The sequence below is a fragment of the Pseudopodoces humilis genome, chromosome 5, assembly GCF_049639895.1.
Source record: "Pseudopodoces humilis isolate 2021_Gansu_Grassland_sample_001 chromosome 5, ASM4963989v1, whole genome shotgun sequence".
NCBI classification, from domain to species: Eukaryota; Metazoa; Chordata; class Aves; order Passeriformes; family Paridae; genus Pseudopodoces; species Pseudopodoces humilis.
In genome coordinates, this window is record NC_142204.1 from 45,318,635 (window position 1) to 45,345,737 (window position 27,103).

At 37.0% G+C, this 27,103-nt stretch overlaps 1 protein-coding gene across 1 annotated transcript in view; it reads right to left on the reverse strand.

The window, feature by feature from the left end:
* Positions 1 to 740: 740 nt before the first annotated feature.
* CNTN1 (contactin 1) overlaps positions 741 to 27,103 on the reverse strand; it is a 206,715-nt gene continuing 180,352 nt past the window's right edge. The window contains exons 20-24 of the mRNA XM_088055395.1: positions 23,816 to 23,919; positions 17,467 to 17,653; positions 15,890 to 16,002; positions 14,579 to 14,735; positions 741 to 3,299 (exon numbers count right to left, since the gene is read on the reverse strand). Coding sequence (XP_087911521.1) covers positions 3,220 to 3,299; positions 14,579 to 14,735; positions 15,890 to 16,002; positions 17,467 to 17,653; positions 23,816 to 23,919 — 641 coding nt within the window. The 3' untranslated portion in view covers positions 741 to 3,219. The remainder of the gene's footprint in view (positions 3,300 to 14,578; positions 14,736 to 15,889; positions 16,003 to 17,466; positions 17,654 to 23,815; positions 23,920 to 27,103) is intronic.

Here is a 27,103-nt window from a genome sequence, read left to right on the forward strand (position 1 = left end):
GGATCATCTCTGGAAGAAATGCAGAAGGGTGCAGAAGGAGGTGGGAAGGGACAGATGGGACAGCTGACCCCAAACTGACCAAAGGGATATCCCAGATCATATAACACTATCCTCAGCACATAGAGCTGGGGGAAGATGAAGGAAGTGGGGAACAGCTGGAGTGATGGTTTTTGTCTTCCCCATCATCCTACCCGTGATGTATCCCTGCTTCCCTTGCAGGGAAAGATGGCTGAACACCTGCCTGCCCATGGGAAGTGATGAAAAATCCTTTGTTTTGCCTTGCGTCTGTGCAATGCTTTTGCTTTTCCTATTAAACTGTCTTTATCTCAATCCATGAGCTTTCTCACTTTTACTCTTCTGTTTTTCTCTCCACTCATGATCAGGCAGTGAGTGAACAGATGTGTGAAGCTTAGTTGTTGGCTGGGGTTAAATCATAAAATATGTCCACTGGAATAGAAAATATTGCCTGAGAAAATACTCTCCTTAGTTATCCCTTGCTTCCAAAAGTGCCAAAAAGCTCTCAGAATGCTCTCTGCTACTGATTTTAAGAAAATCTTTCTATCGGTATCACCTATAATCAAAGCAAATAATCCAGAAATGCTCTTGAACTCCAGAAATAGACACAAGAAGGCAGGGCAGGGATACACAGGACTTCATTCTATCCATGCCTTTACTATCAGAGATGACCACATTGCTGTTATGAAACTAGAAAACTCCAATTCAAAAGACAGTTATAATACTTTGAGTAACATTAATACATTTATTTAATTGTCATTTACTTTTCATTCATAAAAAGGACAAAGCACAGTCCTGTTCTACTCATTTGAAAAGAAAAGATAAAAAGTAACTAAAAAACCAGTTCAATATTCATCAGTATCAAATAATAGCAATATCAATTCTCCTGAAATATAAAGAAACAACAAATATGTCTATCTATATAAACTTTAATTAAGAACCTTGCATTTTAAAGCAGATGATACATTAGTTAGTTTTTCTTGACAACAATTTGAAGCTGAAGGTCCCAGTCAAATTTACACAATTATGTGAAAGAAGAAAAGTTTCCATCTATCTGATCAGTATGTGACACCTACCTCATCCATGTTGCTGATTTAAAAAAAGAGAAGTGGCTTTCCTTCCCAGGTTATTTCCATGCAAAAATGAAACAGTTTTGCTTTTTACACCATGTACTAGAAAAGTAAAAGGCAGTCATGCATTTGGCAAAAGATGTACTTGTGGTTGTATATTATATAAAAATGAGTCATACTGCAAAAGAACAAAACCAAATGAAACACAATAAAACACGTTTTTTGTACAGAAGACTTACAGCATGTAAGTTTCTTATGTATGAAGACAGCTCATTTCTCTTTCAAATAATTTATACAATTTATGAAACTCAGTAGTTTTTGACACTTTGACATTCCTCTATATGGGAGTTATCACTTTTGCCTATTTAAAAAAATTTCATCTCGTAACAAATAGTTAAAATTAAACTAAAACCATATTATCTATTAATGAAGACTCTACACTTTTACATGTAAATATATAGTACAAAATTATACAAATAAAAGAAAGGGGTGTAAATTATTAGTAGACCTATCCTTGCTTCATGTAAATATTATTACGGACCTCTACAGTATCAGTTCTAAAAAGATAAAATCTATTTCTAAGTAGCTAGCAAGGTTGTGCTAATAAAATATGATTCAAAGCTTATAATTCTTGAAGCATCAGACATTGCACTATTACTTGAGCCAGCTGATTCACCATCACTGTGTTTCTTCATCATTCACACTCAAACTAATTCCCAGCATACCATGGAAAATGAAAGGAATGTGCATTTCTTAAAAAAACCCAAACAAACCAACAAAGAAACCCAGCACTGAAACACTCTAGACACAGTCAGAACAAAAACATTCTCTACCTCTAATAGAGTTCCCATTTTGAAAAGGCCATAGTAAACATGTAGCTTTGACTAACAGTTGGGATCTGACTTTCACGTACTAACACACAGTTGGATCATCCAGTACTCTATCAAATAAGAGAAATGGTCTCAGAACTTTAAAACTCTTATTTACAACACTATGAACATTAGAATAATATCAAGTTCTTGAAAAAGCATATAGTTCTCCCAAATGTACGCCTTCAATACAGGAAGGTAACACCTGGTGTCTGCAGCATAAAAATGTAAATATAATAATTTTTTTTACTGTGCTACTCTGCTTTTGCCATTTATTGTATATCTTTTTCTTTCTTTATATTTTAAATCTTTTCACTTTAAAAAATAACATACGTTTCCTACCATTTCATGGTCCACCTGGCTGATCTTAGCATGGACTTCATCTCCAAACTCCTGTTATATTGCTACCTTAATAATAACAATAGGAATAAGACTAAATCAAAACCAGTACATTACGCTGCTTCCCTGAAAGCTGACATTTGACTCCCAAAACCAGCAACAATTACCATAAAAGAATTTTTCAACAGAATTCTTTTAAGAAAAGAATATAATAAATCTCAGGTCAGTGAAGCACAGGTAAATTCCTTTAAGCTGAGCATGCTATCCATGTCTCAGGTATTCTGAATATATTTAAAAAAAAAAAATCCTTATCACTGACTTTTATTTAAATTCCTTCAAATTCTATCCAATAACCTCAAGAAATATAGCTCTAAGTAATGAAATGTTTTTGCTTTGACTGTCTCTCTAAAAACCAGTAATCCCATTAAATGATGACGGGGCTATTCAAAAATATGCAGTACACGAAACATATAGGATAGTACAGACAGACGTAGTACTCTTACATTTATCACATACAATCAACATTTCAATCTCTATTATATTTCACAATTTGTTATTCAAGTTAAAGCACCTACGTATGGTGATTTTACTTTCACTGTACAGCCTATGTTATTGGGTTTTAACACTGTAACTTGCCCCATTGGACCGAATCATGCAACTGTCACAGATCAGCATAAGTGTTTTATAAGGCATATTGGAACAAGTTAAAAATATTTCTTAGCCATTCAAAAGTTGATTTACTTCATGAAGGAGTTCCTGGATGCCTCAGTCCTCTTAAAGTTCATAGGAAATCGGTAGGGAAATTCTTTTTAAAGTGTAATTTATTTGGCTTAGGATGGTGCCACAGGAATCAAAAAGAATCGTGGTCCTCATCTTCATAGGGAGTCCTTTGTGTTAGGTGGAGGACAAAGTGAATCCAGCTACATTCAGAATCCCGAGCAGGCAAGAACACCCAGGGCAGGCACCACTAGGACCAGGAGCAGAGTTGGTACTCCAACAGCGGCACCTGCACATAGAACAGAAAACAACACAGCATTGCTCTTACTTGGTCTTACTTGAGCACTACTTGCAGCGGGGGGAATAATCCTGAAGTGCACAGAGTATGGAGGCTGGAAACCAGCTGGCATATCTCAGCACAGCCCCTACCTGTACGGATAATCTGAAACGTACTGAGACTTACTACAGTACAGCAGAGGACTTGCTCTTTTGTTCTGCAAGAGCTGCATGTTTATGCAGCATGTTTATACAAGAAACAAGGCCATTCAGGACACATCAGTGTATTTTGATTTGGCCAGTCCGACAAGCCAGGAGGTTATTATACCAGGAGGCAAAAGGTCAAAGTAAATATTTAAGCATGCGAAAACAAAATTAATGGAGCCTTTGAAATGTGACAAAGCAAAGAGACACCTTTGGAAATGTTAATGCTCATATGAACAGCAATAATCTGAGAGATGTCAAAGAGCCTGGTCCATTTGTTTACCTGCCAGATTACAAAGTCCAGATGGCTGACTTCTAGCAGTGTGGCATTTACGTCTATTAAAGTCACAAGGCTATTTCTTAAACAAATATTTTAAGACATAAAATATTAATCTATGGCTTACAAATTTTACATGACTCGCTCTGGCAAACAGAAATAAGAATTGCTATTGTTAAGAGGTTTGTGTTGCGATGCTCCCTTTTAAGGAGCATCTATATGAGAAAATAACCCAGCCAAACTGTGCCTGGCTGTCAGTCTTGGAGATGGGCCAAAGGAGCCTGGGAACTGGCTATTCTTTCATCCCAGAGAGGGCCTATCTATATCAGGATGGTAGATGGGCAGTGCAGGACCCAGCTTACTGCTCAGCTTGCTGTTGAACACTAAGCACAGAAGTACTTTCAGCTGGTGTTGACAGTCCTGAGGTGCTGCTGGAACAGGCCCACTGGGGACATCTCTCCAGAAAATGTTAAATGAAGCAAAACCATACTGAGGAGGTAATACACAAACTGAACAGCAGAGATTTCAGCAGCATAAAAACAAGCACAGCATGACAAACTGTGAAATCACAGCGGTATATTAATCTTATTTTTTAGTGATTTATGAGGCACATTAATGTTTAGTTTTTGTTCTTAAATATCAAAGTAGAGGTTCTTAATGAATGAAGCCATAGGGGGGAAAAAAAAAAAATCAGGTTTTGTGTTTAAGAATATCCACAGAAAAGATATTCTGCTTTTGTCAGACCAGGATAATGCAGCTGAAAAGACACAAATAAATATTTTGAATGCTTCCAGTGGAAGAAAACGAGACAAAAACTTTGCTGAGTGAAGTTGAATGATTTACAAGTATGAGGAAACATCTGTTTGCATGTTGCTATTCTACAAAGAGAAAGGAATAATAAATCTTCCCCTGGGATGTGCTTACTGGCTCCAGAATAGTTAGCAATTCATCTCATTATAGTGGTCTCTTACAGGGTTTAGGCATTGTTACAGAGATATCTTTACCAGCTTTCTTAAACAAGTCCTACCCTTGGACAGAACATCAACAGAACATTAGCAGGATAAATGCACATTAAACAGATCATCTTTTACTTTCTTGTTAGATTACTGACCTACATATAAGGATCCATACTTTACTGGAAACACTATTTGCCATTGCATGACAGCCAGTGCGCTCCTATGGCTCATGAATGAAAGTTAAGAAAACTTTTGACTAAGAACAGACGACAAGATCTAATTCTGTGCAGTAATGCAATTGTGATCTGTCAGTTTTAGCAACCTTGAAAAGCTAGAGAAATGCCAGAAAAAGACTTAATGAATGTGTACAAATAAACATGTGGATGTAAATTAAGAGTGAAGGATTATTAAGTTCCCTCTGAAGTCTGGCCAGGTATGAGCTGGATATATGTAGTGCCTAAAGATTCTTTCTCTCCTCAGTATTATAATGTGTGATCCCTCCTCTCAACCAACATTTTATGGATCAAGTGTGCAAGTAATTGCAATTGAAGCCATCAAAGTTGGTGTCAAAACCAAATCAGCATCACACGACCCAACTACCACTCTAACACACCATGCGCGTACTTACTATCAAGAGTCCTCATTTCATTTAAATAATCAAAACACCTGTCCTTAAATTTGGCTGGTGGATATATTTTTTGTTTGTTTTGGTGTTTGTTTTTGGTTTGTTTGTTTTTTTTCCCCTAACAGTCCCAAGCAAAAACAGTGAAATCATGCACAGGCTTTACTACTGCCTGGTATAGAATTCCTGTAGTTGTTTTTTCTAAGTTTAGGATTCAACTGTCTACAGAAACATGTAGTCAGAATGTAGTTTAACATCAAATATAATCTGTATGGGATGCATGCAGTTAAACTAACTTTTTTTCTGTCTCCTATTCTCAGAAGCCTTTCTCACACAAGTGGTTGCTTATCTGTCTGAGTAAATTAAAAGAACTGCTGGATGGCTTTTCCTTTCAGCAAGATCTATGTATCACAGGAACTCCTTGTAAAGTCCCACTAATCCACAGCTTTCTATTAGTATTTTAAATTCTCTGTTTACACAATCACATAACATCCAGGACAAAACTTTTACACTTCTGAAGTGAAATCTTAAATTTTACTGACATCTTGAACAGAATGCAAGTCTTCCAAACACACTCAAAATAAATTAAATCAATGCCTAAATGAACCAGGCATTAAAACAGTTCAGACTTTGATGGATTTCCTAATGCTTTGCAACAATTTGTTACATCATTATTTTCTTTAAATGTTACTTATCTTTATGTATGATATTTTTGGCCCTTTTTCCAATATCAGTGTCTTTTCATATTGGATTGTCATAAAAAAGGACCTTTGAGCTCTCTCAGACCACAGAAAGCTGCAAACTCCCTCCTCTCAGAGCCAGCAAAAACTCTCGAGCTTGCTGTGCTTGGAGGACTGCTGATGAATGGCAATGACAGAACCTGGGCTGATAATCCCACTCCTTGAGGCTGAACCCTCTGCCTGTTGAGAAGATGCAAATGCATTCAACATGAGCTCATCACTGAACTCAATGGGAATTATCCACATACTCCTTTAGGTCTGTGTGCGTTGGAGTGTGAATAAGCCACAGCAAACGTCCTGTGAATGTTGCTCTCTTAGATTCGTAAGTATGTTAGATTCATAAATCAGGCCTATAAAACAGTTACCGATGTGCTTACAATAAATTCTACAGAATATTTTCTTAAATTGTTCAAGTTAGGCTATTGATTAAGTGCTGTTAAGTTTAAGTGCTGCTAAACTTTTAGGCTTAAACTGTTGGTCAAACCCAAGGTTAAGGTTTGTAAAGGGATCCCCTTGAAACCTTTTGACACAACCAGAGTCTCCCTTATTCCTTTTCATCTTTACCTCTCCCCATCCATACCTTTTTCCATTCCCTGCCTCCATGTAGATAATTTGAGGTTGATTTTAGTTTTAGACTGATTGATTTTAGATTTTATTCTGATTTTTCCTGTGTGTTTTGTCCATCCAGTAAGTAGAATAGTGAACCTTGCCAACAAACTGTCATGCTTTCATTTTTACATTAAATCTGCTTTTGCAGATTTACCTTTGCTGGTGATTCTTTGAGCAACCTAAAAGCTCATTTATGACAGTCTGTCTTTCTTTGAGCAACCTAAAAACTCATTCATGACAGTCTGTCTTTGTGTCTGTTTTGCAAAATAGATTTCCTTTTCCTGGAAGAACGACCAAACTCGTCCCCATTTTCCTGTAAGTAATACTCTCCTTTTGGTCCAGGATCCAAGGACCTATGTTCCATTAGGGCTGTCTGTGTTTTATATCTCCTTTTTACTATAAGAAAGGTTAATTGCAAAGCCTTCTCAAATTCTGTTTCTCCTTGCGTCTGAGTTTGTCCACTACCATGCAAACAAAATAGGCGACCTGAAAAAAATGAAGGGATTTTTGCCTGTTCCAGTCATTAGTTTCTTCATCAACTATTAGGCTTCATTTGTATCTGTACTCTCAGTGCTTTCATATTTACACAGGAAGAACAGAAAAACAGAAGTGGGGGAGAAATATAATTTCCTTAGGTTAAACTAAACTGCATGAAAGAAAGAGGTGGGTTTGTTCTTCCAACTGGCTATTGAAAAGAAATTGCTCTTGTCCCAGCTGGAAATACTGTCTTCATGAAAGACTACAAGAAAGAAATAGGCAAAAGAAATAGGCAGTATCAGATGACATGATTTAAATTCTGTTATCCCTATTCATGGTAAATGGAAAATAACTGAACTAATTATAATATACTTATCTTGCATCACTGGCATCATTACTAAATTATGCGTCCAACTTTCCCTTGTCTAGGAAACCTTTGTTTGTGCACGAGGAAATTTTCCTCTTGCCTGTGCCATAAACCTTTCAAAAATGGAGTGATTCACAACTCTGTGATTTGCTGTTTTTGAAACAGAGTAGATGTATGGGATGGAAACAAAGTTGTCTGTCCATCTGCCCATGCTTTGTGCTGTGCTAAGGTTTGCTGTGCATCTGGGTAACAGCTTCAACTATCCTAAGAAAAACATATTTGAATTGCTGCTGATGGTCTGGGTGGTTTTTCCACCCCATGATGTTAGTCTGTCCTCTCCTACTTGAAAATTCAGCCAAGGAAACATTTTGTTTTGTTCTGGCAATAGCACCTGGAACTTTGGCATTGTCAGCAGGCAGCAGCTGGGGCTTCTTTTCCATTGACTCTAGCCCTGCCACACACCTGGGCTGTCAACATGAAAAGATGACCTGGACTCCAAGAAAAATCAGAAATACTTCAGTCACTGGATTATTACTTAGCTGGAAATAAACATAGGTTATTCCTCAAATACCTCTTCCCCTTCACATATGCTAATATTCATTACAGATTCTTTTGCATGGAAAGTAGAAGACCGCTGGTAATATTTTTTTATAAAATGTACTCTTTAGAAGTTGTGCACGCAACGAATAATAGCATGAGATTCTCCTGTGACCTAGGCAGAGGATCTTCTTCGGACAGCTGGCATGCCTGAGTAAGGATTCCACTCCTCCTTGTTCAGGAAAATAGGGATTTGTGAGTTTTTCTTAGAAACAAATTCAAACCATCTACCAGAGGTGTCACTCTTTTTGACTTGCAAGTAGTCCACATTTAAAAAACCACATGGTGCAATGGGCAAACAGCAGAAACTCTTCAGGTGCAAAACGGTGGCACAGCCTCCCTCCTTCTCCTCTCTAAGTACTGCAGCACCACAAGGAATGATCAGTGGGAATAAGCAGCACCTAGGGCTGGAGAGCAACATGAAAAATATGCAGACAATGAAAATAATGGACTGAGAAGCTGCAAAGAAAAGAAACTAGTCCAAAAGGACAGATAAATTTGGTCTTGCTCTTCAGCAAGGCAGAAAAAAATCTTGAATTCGGCATTAAAGTCACTGCAGAAAGGAAGAAATGAAGCAGGGATTATCACAGGATAATGCAGACTAAGAAAAAAAACCTAGATATGAAAATACTTCCACTCTCTGTCCAAACTTTCAGTTTGAATAGAAGAGAACATTTTGAAATTAATGAGAACATTAATTGGCTTTTCAAGAAAACTTTTGTTCTATCACAGTAATGATTGTAATGCATGGAACTGTCACTTTATTCAATTCAAACTAAGGCTTGGAAGGAGGCAATACCAATATATTAGAATTGTGATGAAATGAAATGTGATGATGAAGGAAAATCAAGAAAAACACCAGAGGGAAAAAATATGTTGATTTTAGCATATCTATGCACCAGGTTAGAGTGCATTCTGAGTATTTTCTGCTTAATTTTTGAGTAATGAGACATCAGCAAATGCATTTTGAAAATTACTCTTCTTTTAGAGGAGAGGTCTTTCAGAAATATACTTTTAATTTAGTTGAGGGTTTTCGCTATATTCTTGTACCAGATGCATACGAAGTTCCAAGGCAAGTAACAAAGGACTGTCATGCCCTGGCTAAATAGAGTCTGTTTCCTTCAGTATTACTTACGATTTTTACCTGTGTTCTCCTCATCTTATTATTTCAACAATATTTGAAACAGATGGATATTTTCAAATCACAATCAAAACACTGTGATTATACCATATGAAAAGTGAATGATCACCTGACATACTTGACACTAATACGTGCAATAAACATTTGTCCCCTTTCAAATAGTAATTGAAAAAATTAAAAGATAAATAATTAAAAGGATTGTGTAAATTAGTACAGGCAAAATTTATGGATTTTTCCTTTGAAAGAGTTGTACTTCAAAGTAATACTATTTCAGGATCCTAAAACATGCCTCTGGCAAATGGAATGCATATGTGTATATATATGTGTGCAGTGAACACAGAGAAACTGTAATTTTGTTCTCTTGCTGAAAGTATATACAATACATAAATTATTCTTTGTCTATGTCATTATTTAAACTGGGACATTAACCTGATTTCACATGTGAAGCTAAAGGTGTATAGTATTTTCCTTTCTTTCCCAATATTTATCCAAATGAGAAACCCTCTCTTCTCTCCCAGCCTGGATGAAATTTTAAAACATGAGAGCATGATTCTTAAGCTTTTTCCTTACTCTGGCATAAAGCAACTGCACTGAGGCCTGTGCAGTTATACAAGTGAAGTGAAAAAAGAATCAAGCACCATATGGTTTTAGTTCCTACTGATTTCAAGATTGTTCTGATTACACTAATATTAGTACTAAGACAAAGCACTGCTATCCAAAAATCATGCAAGAGACAAAAAAAAATTCTCAGCCTTTATTGTATTTCAAAGGAAACAGATAAGCCTATTATTAAATGTTAAAAAATACTCCATTGGTTAAACAAGTCATTCCAATTTTCATCTGGTTGTGGTAACTGAAGAATGAATTTTAAATTGTGCAGCTCATTAATTTACTATAATGGGCTTGAAAAATATCCCCAAGCTCCTTACTCTACAACAGGCAATGGCCAATAAAATACAAAAGATCATGGCTGTATTTTACACTGATTATAGCTGTATACTGGAATGCACATATACAGAGAGTGACTTTATGATAAGAACTTTTATTTCAAGATGTTTGCTAAAAAGAAAGGCATGCAAGATAGCTGTGTTTGGTAAACTTCATTTACATCACTCTCAACTGAAATAGAGCATCCTGTTGGAAGCTGACTGGTTACATGAGAGCAAAGTAGCAGCAGGATATTTGTGACCCCCTTTTGCAGATGACTGGGTTTTCTGTGAGATGGAACAGAATGAGGAAAACAAAAAAAGCATGTTTTTCCCTTAAACAAGGAATTGAGATAGAAATAAAATCTACTTCTAGTTTCTTTTCCATTTGACTTTCAAATGTAATTATGTTACTTAAAACATGCTAAAATTTTAATTTCTGTGTTAGGACCTCAGGGCCAATTAGTCCTGAAATATAGGATAAAAGATGTCTTCTGGTGTCCTGTCTGGCCTCCACCTGTGTCCTGGGGTGGCCTTATGATGCTGAATTATATTCCCATTCATCTGTTTAGCCCAGAAATAAGTTTTGTGCCTTTAAAACTAGATCTGATAGCAAAGCTGGGGAGAAGGAAAAGCAGTGGAATTTTTTTGCGGCTGTATTAAAAAACATAAAGAAGCTCAGCTCTCTTGGTGTGTGCTGTCTGCAGCATGGACATGGAGTGAGACAGTGCTCTCCTTTGCTTTTAGTTATTTTTTTAGCTAGCTGAGGCAGAGAAGTTCCCTGGACTGTGTCTTTTTCTTTTCCTGGAACTATTCAAACCTGCTCTTAACTGAAAACCCGGCAGAACACCAGGAGCTCACGCCTGTGGCCTACTGGGGCCCAGGATGCTGCATTCCAGCACCAGAGAGACTGAGAGACACTCAGTGAGCCAAAAAACACCCACAGAGGATTCTCTCTGAACTACAAAAAGACTTTCTGAATTTGCCATCTCTTCAAAACAGCAAAAGGTTTTATTGTTTAATATTATTCATTTTCTATACTTATAAATACTTTGCTTGTTAAATAAGCAGTTTTTTCCACTTCTCTTGAAGGAAGTTTATCTCCCTCACAGGTGGAGGAAGGACTGCTGAATTTTGCCCTTTAAGGAATCATCCCTTTGGAAGTTCCCTTCCAAATTTGTCCCAAACCAAGACAAACTGCCTATTCAGAAGGCCACAGGTTGCCTGTATTTCACGCCATGCCTGTCAGAATTGTGTGGATGTCCTTAGTAAATTGGGGCAACTCAAATGCTACAGGTTTTTTTCAACATTCTGAATTACATCCTAGATGACAACTGATTATAATGGGAGCTTAGACACCTAACTCAGCCATGTTATGTAGATTACTTTGGATTTGATACCCAGTGAACAGCAGGAAAACACCCATCTGGATGACACACTGGTGTTGTAGACACTCCTTATTTAAGATCTCACCATTCCTGATCAGCATATAGGCTATTTGGAACCTGTGCCCTAGCTGCTTAATTCTCCCCATTCACTTCTGCACAAAATTAGGTAGGTTTGCAAACTCTGGAATCAGAAGTCTAAAGGTCATGTAAGGCAATCCTCCTCTCTGAGTTTGGTAAGATGCCTTATGTTTTGCTTTAACTATTGTTTAAATCTCTTTGTAAATATGTAACTTCCATTTTAGTCAGTCAAGCACCAAAACAAGCACTAATATCAAACTACATCTCTTCTTTGGAATTCTCTGAGAAAGAACATAATTAAAAAAAAAAAAAGAAAAATCACTATCATTCTTTTGGGGCACTTATTTTAAACCCTGATGCATTACTGGAAGATTTTCTTAAGAATAAAAATTAACAGACATAATTTGCCACGCGTAGGTGTTAAAAAAACTATACTTCTGCTTTTTGGAAAAGCAGCCTAGAAATAACCTGAAATTCTTGCCTGATTTGCTGTATAGTATGTATTCCAAAGAGATTTCCTTACCTTTTGTCTCTTTTTCAAACCTTCCTAAATTGAGTCCAGGGAATCCTGCCTCTGTCTAGGTCACCAGAGGCACAGTTCCTGTCTGTCTAGCTGGTGTATGGTAGAATTTATGGATAAGAGCTTGTCTGCAGTGTGGAAGACAGCTCAAGTCTACAAACCAGCATTTGTAGTGTGCTTACTCTCTCAGTGGTGCTAATTCTATACAGGCATACTTGGGACAGGTAACAGACTTGGCAAGACTGATGGGCTTGACATTGTACAGACACGATGCTTTTGGTCTGGGAAGTAATCTACCAGCTGTGACCTAAAGGGTCTTTGCACCACACCAATGGCAGGTTGTAATGAATGTTTGATACAAAGACAGGACATGTCCTGAAGACAGCAGTTGCCTTAACTTTTTTGCAGCTTATATAATAAGTTAAAAGAGATTGTCCTGCTGTATGATAATACAACATATACAACATATATTTCAGCTTTTTTTAAGCACTTGACTTATTACTCCAAAATATTGCCATAGAACATGACATATGTAGCATGTATGCTAAATGGACTGAGAATTCAGTCACCAACAGATTTCAAAGAACAGTTATTGAAGAATGGCCACTGGATTTCTAGGGCAACCAGTTCCACACTGAACAGCTGTAGACTGAACGCAATCCAAATATTTTTATCAAAAGCAGCAGAAGCAAACACCTATGGAACTAAAATGGCAAATACAGACAACAACACATTCATATAAAAATTCAGACAGCACAGGGGTTTGAACCATTCAAACCAACTGTGCTTTGTCATAGTCACAGGCAAAATTAAACACAAAGGTAAAAAGAGACATGACACTGTGGTGGTACTCTGAAAATGATGAGACACTCTATTGTGGAAAGCAAGGATTCCAGGAAGGATTAGAGGTGGTGTTGGACAAACAAGATAAACACATAGCCCTGTGCAAGATAATAAATGGCTAATGAAAGCCTTTAATGAATAATGCTGCAAGTAGTTAAGTGTGGAGAGGCAAGAATATCTCTGCAGACAGTTGAGTTGAATCAGTGCATATATAGTATCTACAGTCCTAAAGGAAGTCTCAGAAGCTGGAGAGGTAAAAAAAAGTTGATAAAATTATTTAAGACCTGATGAAAATGTAATCATGGAGAAACTCAAGGCATACTGTCTTTTTAACATTTGATTATTCACTTGGCTGGTATTGATACATTTCTTAATGGGAACAATGTATTAGACACAAAAAGACTCTTTAACAACAGCTATAAGAGGAAACAATGCCCAGACATGAAAGCTAGATAAAAGATAAAAAACAGGTAACAACTGTGCAGTTGTTCATTTGAAAAAAATACACACAAAATACAAACTTCATACAAACAAAAATGGTGATACTCATGAGCTCACACAAGGTGATATAAGCTGTATATATTGTTGAAAACCTGCAGATGGGAGGTCCGCTCCTTTAGGAATGGGCAGCTTCCCTCACAGTACAGATAATTTGGCATGAGCATTGTTCTTTTCAAAAAGCCACAATAATGATTGCATTGCTTCTGTGACAAGAATATTGTTGACATTTAATCCTTTCTATTCCCCAAGTTCATTTTTTAATGAAAAAGACAAGAACACAATGTAAGTGTTTGAATCATAACCTTGCAAATACACTATCCAATTCCTTGATGTCTATTCATATGTTCTCTTTTATACTAAATATTCTTAAGATAAAAAACTAACAGGAAGGAGATGTGCAGACCATGTCTGAACTTGAATTTATAATCAGCACTGAGCCAAATTTGAACTATCCTAAGCCATGGTGCCTTCTCTTTTTTACGAATCATCCAGATGACTGAATAAGAGCATGTGGAATTTCTCATTGCTTATTTATCATTTTTGTGCCACAGATGCCCTTTTCACTGAGTGAGAAGCAGCATTTCCCCAGCAAGTGGTCTGTGGATCATCGTGGAGCACACGTCTTTCCTCTATTATTTTCCTTTTAGCAGAAGTTGACAGTGGAATGTGATAGAAGCAAAAGGTGCTAGGAACTATGGGGTTATTGCAAGCTGACACCTAGATCTTGAGGCCTGCACCATGTAGTTAAGCTTGTAGGACACTACTAGAAGTGGCAGCCTAACTGGGGCACCAGTAAAAGCAATCTGGTATTTGGAAGATTGGCAGTGCTTCTAGGATTGAGCTGGACTGCTACAGAAGTGTCCTGTGTGTGCTATGAGTCCCCAGAAATGTTTTAAGATATACTCTTATTCTCAGTACAGTCACTGCTGAAGGGCTACCTTTCCAATTTTGGATGTGCCCATCTCTCAACAGCATGCAAGAGGAAAAACACTCAGTCCAAGATCTCCAAGAAGCGTGGCAAAGAAAAAGGGAAGTTATCTGCTCACCTGAAATTTTTATTTGGGCTACTTCTCCATCACCTCCTTCACTGTGTGCTCGCACCTCAACAACATATTCACCATCGCTGGGGACTGGGACCTCTATTGTGTGCTTTCCAGTGGAAAACAACTTGCCTTCATGCTGTCCATCTGGCCTATAAAGTACCTAGGAAAGTCATGGCAAATACAGTTATTGAAACGTGACATTTCCATGAAGATACATTTCTATATGTACAGTGTGTGAAAAAGTATTAGGTTTCTATTAACATGAAACATTATATATATATAAACTTAGTGGCTAATACAACTTTTTTGCAAATCTACGCAAGGTGAATCTAGACAGGATGTTTTCTAATTTTCTGTCACAAAATTAGGCCACGTTTTGAGACATAATTTCAGCACTTACACTCAAAATAAGTATTTAAGTGATGGAGAATAATAATGCAGGGTGGCAGAGACCATCAAATAAAAATATGAGAACTGAGCTGGGTTTTCTGACATAAAATTTATAACCATTTTCATAAATGAAACAACTATGAATTTTATTATTAGCTCTCAATGATACTAAACTATTGCAAATGGGATAGTATATATCTTGTGGGACCTTTCGAAAAGATCCCATTTCTTTCTGAAATAATCTCTGTGAAACATTTAGCAATTCCCAGGAAGGAGTTCAGTTCTTCAATTACATTTTCAGATGAAGAATATGATAATAATTTTCTTATTGCCAAGCAAGCAGCAACATGAAACAGGAATAAATATCTGAACTTTTCTATATTCCCTATGGTCAGTATATATACTTGCTATGGTTACAGAGTAACTGCATTACATCCATCATCTAATGCTGGTGGAAGTCCCTTCCCTTCCTCTACCTTCCCAGACTTTAAAAAATCATGTTCCAGGAACTGTAGCCCCTATGGAGGTGGGAAAGGAAAAATGGAACAATGCATACTGATATCAGGAAACACTAAAAAGTGTTTCCTAAAAACTAAAAAAACTATTCTGTGCATTATATAAGCCAACAAGCAATAAATGTGATCATGTGGGAAATGACGTTGTTGCAGCCACTGCTATGAACTTTCCTATAATAAGGTTTACCACCCAAATGAATTTCACTGCTCCAATATTTTCTCATCATACTGACTAGGCCCATTGGCTTTGCCCTAGGACTACTGTATGGTTGGCATTGCTGAGCATGATACCTTTCTCTTCAGCATTCAAGTACAAGTAAGTGATTACTTGTACAAGGATTCAACACTGTCCATCAAATGCACTACATGAAGCATACATCAAGATAAAAAATATTTTCAGATATCATACTTTGTATCCTTCAACAGCAGACTCGTTTGACATTGCCTTCACATGATCCCAGGTGATGATGTACCTTGAACCAGATCTTACAGAACTGATAATTCTTGGACGCTGGCTTGGAGCTGAAAAGCAACATATGTATAACATACACATGAATGAGATTTCATAAATGCTCAATGATGTTTTTATTAAGACATGTAATAATTTAAAAATGTGAAAATGCAAATTAGGCTGCCATATATATGAGTAAGGGATTGTCTTCTTCCTGGAATGAACTGCTACAGCTCCAGCTGGGAAATTTTGGATGGCTTTGTGCAGTGTCTGGATCGTGGGTCTGCCTTTCTGTGTTGCCAGAACAGAAGTGGCCAACACTACCCTTCACTGTGTTGCTGACCACAAGTGTTTGCTGGCATGCAACTACCTTCAGAACCTCTCAGAAATGTGGTGTAAGTCATACTTATTCAATGAGATCAAATATTTTATCAACTATTTACTGCCATTTCTACATCACTTAGTTCAGCAGAAATAGAAGTACCCCACTGCAGAGATCATTCATTATAACTTACACAATAAGCTTATAAAATGGAATCCTATTAATGAACCCTGCAGGTGCAAGTTGCACAATACACTATTTACTGGCAGAAATCCTCAAATTAGTTGTTTGCATTCTTAGCCCAGATAACTGTGTTTTAAATACACAAGATGCTTTTCTTACATTGCTCAGACAATGTAGTGCTAGGTATCCTCATTGAGTCAGGAGCAATATTCAAAAACTTGTTATGGTATGTTAATTCTAGGCTGAGATTTAGATCACCCACTGCTCAAGGTTGCCTGAATCTGTTGCTCTGTTGTTGATGAAAAAGGCAGTTGGTCACATTTTAATCATCAGAATCCTTCTTGCTATTGATTAAACAGAAAGGTAGTATATAGATGCCTAAATAAGAGCTGGTCTCAACTGCTTATCATTTAGAATATTGTGTCCAGCTTTGGGATTCCCAATACTTGAAAGACACTGGTAATCTGGAGTTAGTTCAACAGAATACCAACCTGGTGGGGATCTGGAACATTTGATTTATAAAGGAATGGTTAAAGAGCTGTGCTTGTTCACCCTGGAGGAAAGACAGTTTTGGAGGGGACCTGGAATTCCCCTATCCTAGCAGGGGGCTTATTAAGAAAGATCTAGGCTCTTGGATGGCATGGCAGGAGGACAAGTAACAAAAACACACAATATTGATTAAGAGTCTCAGGCTAGATGTTCAGAATAAGTCAGGGACTGGAATGGGTTTCTCAGAGAGGTTGTGCAGTCTCTATCCCTTTAGGCTTTCAAGATCCAGCTACACAAATCCCTGAGCAACCTGATCTGAGCTTGCAGGTGACCCTCCTTTGAGCCTATAGTCTCTTTTCTCCCTTTTATAAGATATCCCCATTATACATGGCAGCAAAAGAGAGGAAGGAGAATTTTAGCATAAATTTTCAGACTAAGAAGCAATACCACATGAGGAGTACCATTTGGTATGTGAATGAGAAGCCATGTTTGAAAACATGATGGACATGATTATACTTAATCTAATGCTCCATTTACTTACGTGCTTTCCTGGTAACAACATCAATGGTGCTGCTGGGAGGTCCATAGCCTGCACTATTGAAGGCAGACACATCTACATGGTAGCGAGTGTTAGGCTTCAGGTTTTCCAGTTTGGTTGAATACTCTTGATTGCTCACCTGTACCCGCTGTGCAGCTGCTTCTTTATCATGAGCAGCCCAGTAACGAATCTGTAAGCAAGCCAATTGGAGGATTAAATTTAACATATTGAATCATACAGCAATTTTATAAAAAACTGATATATTTCTATACTATATATTCAGATATAAGCCAGCTAAAAAAAATCTAACAGCAATAGCATGGAATTCCTTCTACAGGCTGTGATTTTAAGTTGTGTATAGGCATACAGAAAGAGAACTGAATGTAGAATTTATTCTGTAAACTTTTCTCACAGTGGTTTAACTTGTTCCCAGCTAAGTCACTAGAAGCCTGGGAGCTGGATAATGCCTTCAAAGAACACGACTTTTTTCTTCTTGCTCATTTGTTTTTGCATTCTACGCTGAACTTTACTATTATTTTCTTACACTAGTAGAGACTAAACTCTAGTAAAGTTTTTGGTATATTTTGTTTTGAATGTCCTACAAATTTAGGCCTTTTGTTCCTCTATATACAGAATGAAAAGTATTCAGTCATGTTAGCTGCATGTGTAGGTCAGTATACGTACACGTAACCATTTTCTAGAGTTTTTCAGCTAAATTCAATCAAGCTTTATAGCACAATATGACGTTTGTCAAAGTAGATGAAGACAAACATGAAAATACTTAAAATATGGGAAAAACATGACTGTAAGCTTGTAATACCTTAAAAACCAATTAACAATACACAGAAATTCCATGAGTTGCTTTTTTTTTTTTCCCAATAACTTATTCCATCCTACTTTAATTCATTATGCATTACAGAGCACCAGGTGAAAACACTGTAATTCCTATGGAGTGATGCCATTCTATACAGTCCCTCACATACACAGGGTCCTATTCTGCATGGCCTTGTGAGATGCAGATCAGAGAAACACTGTCAGTGTCTGCATTTTGTCTGGTTTATAACCATTTGCATTAAGACTAAATTACTGCACAAACCTGAAAGAGCAGAAGGCCATGCAGATTGCATTTTGGTTCTCAGTGTTTTCACCCCCAATGTTTCTGCTCAGCTTCTGCCTGACTTCATAATGATTTTTGTGTATGCTACATGAGGGTGCTTTAAATTTTTTAGAAAGAAGTTAATATTGTTGGTAAATTCAGGCTCTTGGAAAATTGTAGTTTGTAAGACATTATCGGTGACATGAAGTATACTGTCATCTTCATGTCATAAATTGTAACAGCTTTAACGTTCTGTTCTTCTGAGATTAGTTGCCCATGAAAACTTCATTTAAGGAATAGGTTAGATGAACTGATAGTCTGTCAAATTGTTAATATCACAGTTCTTTTCTTTATAAGTATTGGGTGCAACCCTTGTTTGATGAGACTTTATTTTCTCCCATTTACATTTAAATTACAATATTTAATAAAAATATTGCTTTCTTTTATCTTAGAACACATGCTGTGGTTGAATAAGGAGAGATGCAGGGGATTTAGCAGGGAGATTTCTCTTTACCTACTACAAATGTCTTTAGACATGAGAAGAGTATTGCTACACAGAGATTACTGTCAACTAAATAATTCTTGTACCTTGTCTCTTGTCAATGCTTTTTGCCACAGTCTTTCCCACCAGTGTTACAGGTTACTCTGATTATTATAAATGTGACATCTTAGTGGCCTTTGTCACTCTTTCCTGCTGCAAGGAGAATCACACTGTATCTGCAGACCAAACTGGCTTCGCTTTTTAAGTTCAGCATGCACACCTGATTTTCAGCAAGCACAAAAAGATAACCTTCAATTCTATAAATGTATGTCCTGCATTCTGTTTAAAAAATATCATCCACTAGCATCCTAAACATCTGTAATGTAATTTCGGCAATCACACTCAAAATTTGTACTTATAAAGGTGGCTATTTTCCTGAGTAAACAGCATTTACCCTAAAATGAGTGCACCCAGTCCATTCTGCAGGCTTCAGCAATAGAGTGGTAACCAGATGAATGGTTTCAAACTGGCATGGATCTGAAACCATGACAGCCATTTCAGCTGAAGGTCTGATAGTGATCTTCAAGTCAGAGTTTCTTTTATAGGATTATAATTAACATACTGTTGTAGATAAGCAGGTCTTGTTGAATGCAACCAGCTGTACACCATAAGGTGTTAACTGTAAATGGCTGACTCAGGTGAGAGAGGGCGTGTACATCAGAAGCTGGAGAACGTCATATCTATCTCTGTCTCTAAGTTCAAACAAGTTTCTAGCCTGCAGCAAAAGGATGTCTTTAAAGTTCTAGGTGGCCAAAAGTTTATTAACCATGACAGGACCAATATCAGCTTTCTTGTTGATTTTAGCTGGCCACTGAAAACTAACTAATCAGTTTTTAGTATGATCCATTATGTTAATTAAGTAACAGCTTTAAGTAAAGATAGAAAACACACTTTATATGAAGCTTTTATTAATCATATGGCATAATCTGAAAGCCTTTGAATTCCTCCGACTTGTAAAGCTTTTTACAATCTTAATGTTCGTTTGCAGTACAGGGATGCTAACGGTGTAATACAAGAGTAACATAGAGCATCAAAGAAGACAAGTGAGACAAATTTCTTCACTGAGAACATATTATGCTTCAGAAAGAAGTAATATAATTTAAAAATTAAATAAAATTTAAATCCCAGATACAATTGTTCTTGGCTGCAGTGCTGTGGACTTTACTCCTACAGTGTATGAGCTATATGTCATGAACACAGAAAGTTCTTCTCTAATACACAGCCATACTTAAATATTTGGAACATTGTAACAATTTCTGGAAAAGAAAAAAATAAGATTACTTCCCTGAGAGCTAAGATAACTACTGTCTTCTTTATACTATTCCTATATTTCTCACTTTATATTTAAATAATTTCAAACTTTCTTGAAATAATTTGGAAATTTCTTTCCTGCCTCTGGAATTAAATGCCACACTGCTTCAAGAAGTCTCATTTCCTCACTCTACTGAGTAGCCCCTCTCTCTTTTTTTAAAAGAGTTTATATAGTAGCCCCAGACAGCCTTCTTATGCCTGATGCTCTGCATTTACTTTGTTAGGGTAATCCATAGGCAATGAATCCCCAGAGGACACAGAAGGGGATTTCAACCAAGCTCTTGAGTTTTTGTGGGAAATAAGCCAATTGTGATTTGTGTGAAGGAATGCCTTAGCCATCATGAATTAGTGCAGCCCTCTGTGCTAAAATCAGCAAAAAACCTGTCTTTCATGGTCTTCTCCTCTATTCAAAATTTAAAATACTCAAGCTGTTTCTGTAAGTGTCATGAAACAAAAGCTCCCATATTCTTGAAAGTTCTACATAGGACTGACACAAAAATATACTTTACTCATATTAAGAAATAATGCTAATAGCATATTTCAGTCAACAAGAGATAATCGTGGTGAGTAGTGATAAATTTGTTTAATAAAATAAACCTACATTTATTGCATAGAAACAGCATGAAATACAGATAGTGCCACTGGTGCTGCATCCACTGTAGAGATGTGGCTGTTAGCAGTGTATTGTAAGAACTCAGAAATCTTAAATTCTCTATAGGGATGGACATAGTTTTCATACTTTATCTCTTCTTTAAGTGTGAGCTGAGGATACTCCTCTGTAATGGCAAAACGTATCAGCTCACACTCATCACCATGGGGGCAGTCATCCTGACAGTATGCATTAGCGTCAGGAAAATCTGACTCCTCCTGGTGTGAGAAGCATTGCGTCACAGGTGAAATACCTCAGGTTCTTTGCTCAGGGTACTCCCACCTCTTAAACTCTAGCATTCAAAAGTCAATCATGCAATTTTCAAGTAATAATAAAGACCAAAAGGGAACTAAGAAGGTGATCTGGTGAATGATGGTTTCTATTAACCTGTGTTACACCTGAGCAGTAATTTAAAGGTAACTTTTGTATTATTTATCAATGCCAATAGACACAAAGCCTTCCAGAGATAGTCACTAGAATTTTATAATGCAGTTTGAATTCTCCTTCCACCACAGCTTTTATTGCAACTTCACAAATGCTATCTTCAGCCTTAACCTTCCAGAACAACCCTCTCTATTTAAGCCCTGTCTTATGGCTCCTTCAGGGGTTCTGATCTTCAGGAACACAAGTCTCTCTTTTTATTCTCAGTGAAGAAGCATGGGCTTCCTTTTGCTGCCTTCCCCTCTACTAGAATGAGACTGGTGATTGCCCTGGGGAAAAAGATCTCAGAATTAACACCTTATTGAGCTTTGTGGGGCAGTAATTTGGGACTATCCATCTGTTTATCGTCTAGCCAGATGGAAATTTTTACATACCTGAAAATTAGAAGATTGTCTTAGAAAAAGAGGGAAAAAAGAGAAGAAATTGATATTCTAATGTAGCTGTTCATTGTACATGTACAAGTGAGTCAGTTCATGATGGATTTGTGAAAGTGTATTTCTCCAGAAACAGGTGGATGAAATTATACTACTGCTATCAAAACAAGGCTACACCCTGAACATCCATAGTCCATGTAACAGATGGTCCATTCCCAGGATATCCCACCTTTCTAACAGTTATTCTCTTTTCAGCATAAAGATTCCCCCACATTTCTTTCTGATTTTTTTTTCCCTTCTTTTTTTATTGACTGTTTTGCTCATCCTGGTCTTTGCTGCTAAATCCTCTCCCTCCCTTCCTCCCCTGATGTCCCTTAACATAATTCAGATGTCTTTATGTCAAATAAAGTAAAATTAAAAAAAAATGGCCAAACATGGGCTGTCTGTGGGCATGTTCTCCTACCATGTTCTTTCCACATTTATCTTTGCCCCTCCTGCATTACTAACCTACTCCCCAGTGCAACTCTGAATATCCAGCTTCATGGTCTATCACAACTGTAATCCCAGCCTCTGTCAGCCCTCCTTGTTGCTGCTTTATCTACCAGAGAGAGAGAGCAGCTGCCACTTTCCACCATTTGCCACGTTCTACATTCCCAGAAGTCCCCTCCTGTGTGCCAAGCATCTGTTCAGGTTATTCTGCACGTGAAGGCTTCAGTCTCTGGGCAGACTGTCCCCCCTGGGAGTGCAGTGCTGCTACAGACCTGTCCAAATTGAGCTCACAGATCTCAGCTATGACCATCAATTTGTCCATCCTATTCTAGCTGCAAAATCCCTATGAGATACCAAACCAGAGAGGGCTGCTCTAGTAAATTAGGAGCTACCACTGATATTCCTGCCTTGATTCCAAACCCCAGTGTTTGTAATTTTAAGATTTAATGTCTATACTGCATAAAATCAACCTTGACATAGGATACTATTCTTGTTACAGTATCACAAAAGTTTTGCATAAATCTCATGGAGACAGAAACAGACATCAGGAAATAAACCAAAAACAAGTACTACTTATTTATTCATAGATTTTAATTTAAAAAAATACATTCCATGAGATTACTCCTCATTTGTATGCACTTATTTTGGAGCATAGAGAATATCTTTAAGTAGCTGAAAACTTAAATCACAAGGCAAGTCACTAACAAACTAGAGACCTAAACCCCTATTTTGGGTAGCAGCCAAAGTAAGCAGACTACACTGCAGAGTTTGTCAGCACCCACTGTGCATGGATGATGTTAAGACTTCCCTGCTAGAGCACTACATGGCTATTTCTCACTGTACCCAGCCTGTGGCTGTTGTCATCTCTGAAGAAGGACAAGAACAATTTTCACCAGTAATGCCATTGAGATGGCCCAGATGGAACATGCCCCAAAGCTCCTTTTAATGTGAAGAATAGAAACCATCAAGAAAAGATCTCTGTCTTGCACAATAGCAATATCTCTATAATACCGGATTTTGGGCATTTGTCAAGTAGTCCCACTTACTATATAGGGTTTGTGGGTGAAATATATTAATAACTGCTGGTAATTTAAGTAGGCCAGAGTTAGTTAAAATTTCCCAAATGTGTTGAAAATTACACCCAAAATTTAATTTCAATGTTTTAAGAAATTATAGATAGGCATTCAATTACACAAAAGAGACAACATTCTTTCATGAAATAATGGGGCATTTTGTTAGTTGAAAAGTGCAAACATAGATTTCTTAATCTATTTTAGTAATGAAGTACATAACAAAAATAATCTGTTTCTCAAGATGCAAAATATGCACAGAACATGCTAACTAAAGAGAAATGAACCCTAAGATATGGAATCCCATAGTAGGAAATACTGTTGCTATAACTACTGACAGTAAATGAACAAGAAGATTGACAGTGTCACTACTAAACTCACCTGATATCCTTCCACAGATTTATCAGAAACATGGTGCCAAGAAACAGACATTTCAGAAGATGACAAAACTTTTACGCTCACATCTGTAGGTACTTCAGTTGGAGCTGGAAGATGAAAGATATGTTAAACATTCAATCTGATCCTGTGGTAATGTTATACTTGTTTACAGGGACTCCTCTCACTTCAGAGAAGTTATTTTCAGTATTTTATATAATTTTCCTGACATAACTGAGCCAAGTGTTAGTCTTTAATCTGGTTTTTCTTGAGTAAGCTTCAAGTCCAGTGATGATCTGTAAGAAAAATGATTCTGTAAAAACAAAGAAATGATCCTGTTACTTGGCTCAGACTATGTATTTTTATGCTTCAACAGATTTCATGCTGAAATTTGTGTAAACTGAAAACAGCATTTGATAAATAGAATGAAGCATCCAGTGGTCTTTTACTAAATGTGACAGCAGCTCACATATAATATATATCAGATTTTTAAAGTTAGCTACACACAAATACTTGTGTATGTCAGTCCTAACAATACAATTTTTTTGTGAGAGCTGATATTAGATACTCAGCTGTCCAGTGGCACTTACAAACTCAAACATAGGTGTGAAATAATCCAAAGCACCCTTCTGTAAGGCATACATTGTAAGGTTGATTTTGTTTGCATTCTTAGTTCTGAACAGAAGCCAACACAGAGTACAGACCATCATAATGTGACAGACTTTCATCTAGGGATTAGAATACTGAAGTCTAGTTTAATTTCACTGCTGAATTCTGAATTCATTGAAATTCATTCACTTCATCGAATTTTAAACAAGGTAAGGAATTAAGAAAGGCATGAACTTAGAAATGTCTCTAAAAGACAAAGTTTTCCAAGCTAACAAAAGCTCTCTGTCGTGAATCTTTTCAAACAAGTTGCAACAGACAGGCATGGCAGCCCTAGCTGAGGAAAGCTTTCATATACTTAATCTTCCAACTGGGCATCCAGTCAACTATGCATCAAAACAGCCACTGTTAAGAAAAAAATCACTAACATCTCTCATGAAAAGTATCCTAGGTAACAAAATAATCTTGTATGCAAAGTTACCTTTTGTAATTGTCTTTCAATGGCTGTTAATAATGCAAATGTCTAATTAAAAAATTATACATTATTGCAAAATTGTTTTCACAGTGACAGGAATTTAGATAAGCAAGAGGCCTGTGCACTCATTACTAGCAATCATTACTCACTACTAGCAATGGCAGATATGACTAGCAGTTGTCAGACATGGAACTTGGCTTATTACATGTGGGAACACAGAAATTCCCCAGTCACTGAAGAGAATAACAATACCCACAGTTACAACTAGAGAAACACAGATCTATTATAGAATACACAATTCAGTGGAAAAGCTGTCACTATATCTATGTTTATATGGATATTTATACATATCTGTATGGAATATTGCATGACCATACTGCATTTTCCCAATACCTTTGAGAACTTGTGTTGTTTAACAGTAATAATATCCCTTGATGACTCAAAGGTACAGAAGTACAGATGGAATAGTTGTGATTGTCTAATCTATTCCCAAATCACTGTCAGACTCTTCTCTATTGTATCAATTACAGAACTTTCTAAAAAATTTCATACTGAAAAGTTTCATCTGCCAGGGCTTTTGCTGATACAATACTCTAACAATATTTCATCTGCTCATGCTTGTTTATGAGCTGCAAATAATTTACATCCCTCTTTGTCATTTATGTTCTGCAAATACTTTGCAGCCTCTCTTGAGCCAGAAAGATGGCATCAGTCTTTTTCCTCCAGCCTTTTGATTGTGTATTTCTACCAATAAAAGGAGAAATCACATGGTCATTACAATATATTCTCTTCAACGGAAATACAGTGGTCATCAAACAATCATCTTCTATGCAAAACTACACAAAGTTCAGGCTGGCAGCCAGTAAGCACACTACAAGGTATGGAAGTGATTTTGTTCATGTCCTGATGCCAGGAGACAACTCTCTCCTCAATGCTCTTCAGAGCAACTTCCATTACATCTCCTGGAACAACTCCTTCTAGGCTTCCCTGAAATTCCTGATCGGATACAGGCAGTAGTCAGGGGCAAAGCTCTGCATTGGAGCTGTGAGCACTACTGGTAAGGTTTGTACTCTTGTGCTTGAAATCAAAGAAGTAGGTTCCCTGAGCTGCTATTTCTTTTGCAGTCTGTATCTGGCATTTTTTTTAACCACAAATGTTTTTTATCAGGTGTCTGGACCTCGCTAAAGTCTGTGTTAGAACATCAGCAGCCACTCAAGTGACCTCTTTATCGGGAAGCTGGCACTACTGCACATTTGCTTTCCCTCTGTCTTTTTGGGCTACAAGGCCCTACCATGCCCCTGAATTTACAGACCATACAAACACACATGCCACTCCTGACATGGTATGGATAATTCTAACATAAACATGTGGGAGTTTATCAGTCAGTTGTCGATAAAGTGTCTGAGCAAGGATGGATGCTTAAGCGGTATTTGACCGATATTGCTTTCATTACACTATAGCTATTTACTAACATGTTTATACAATTGCAAAAAACCCCTCTGTGTTGCTGCAGCAGCTGTTGAAGAGTGTGTGTGTCTAAGGTGTGCTTTCCTGAGAAAAAAGATTAGCATTATCCTCATCAGCCAGCTTGGTATTGAGGACTCTTCCGTCTTTTCTCTCTGTGTGGCCGATTTGTGAGCAAAGTTCCCATCAGTACTAATGGGAACCATGAACATAAATCTTCCATAAAGTACACAGAGTACGGAACAGAATCGGAAATGTGAGAATGTGGCCCTGTTATCATATCCCTCCTCTTGGCTTTTTGGTCTGCATCTGTTGACTTTGTGAAGGAGATTTTGCTCTATGGAAAGAAAAATATTAGCAGTCTTTGGGTTTCTGGCATAAATTAATGAACAGCATATTTTTAGAACAGGCTTGAGTGATGATAATGCAATTAAAGATGTATATATTTCTTCTGATTTAAGGTAAACTTTCTTCCACTACTTTCTCTCTTCTGCTTAGTTTGAAAATGTCATTTAAACCTCAATCCTAAAGATCACAGCATGTGAAATAATTACAGTAAGAATAAAGAAAAATATTTTAATGGAATCTGAAAAAGGTTTCTATTAAATTACTCACTTGATAGCTCTAACATGCAAACCAGAATAAAGAATGTAACTAAGATAATTTTTATGACACTCTAAACATGCTGGAAATGTAACTAGATACATTTGAACTATCATTCCTTCATAATTTTGGGCTCAATTCTGATA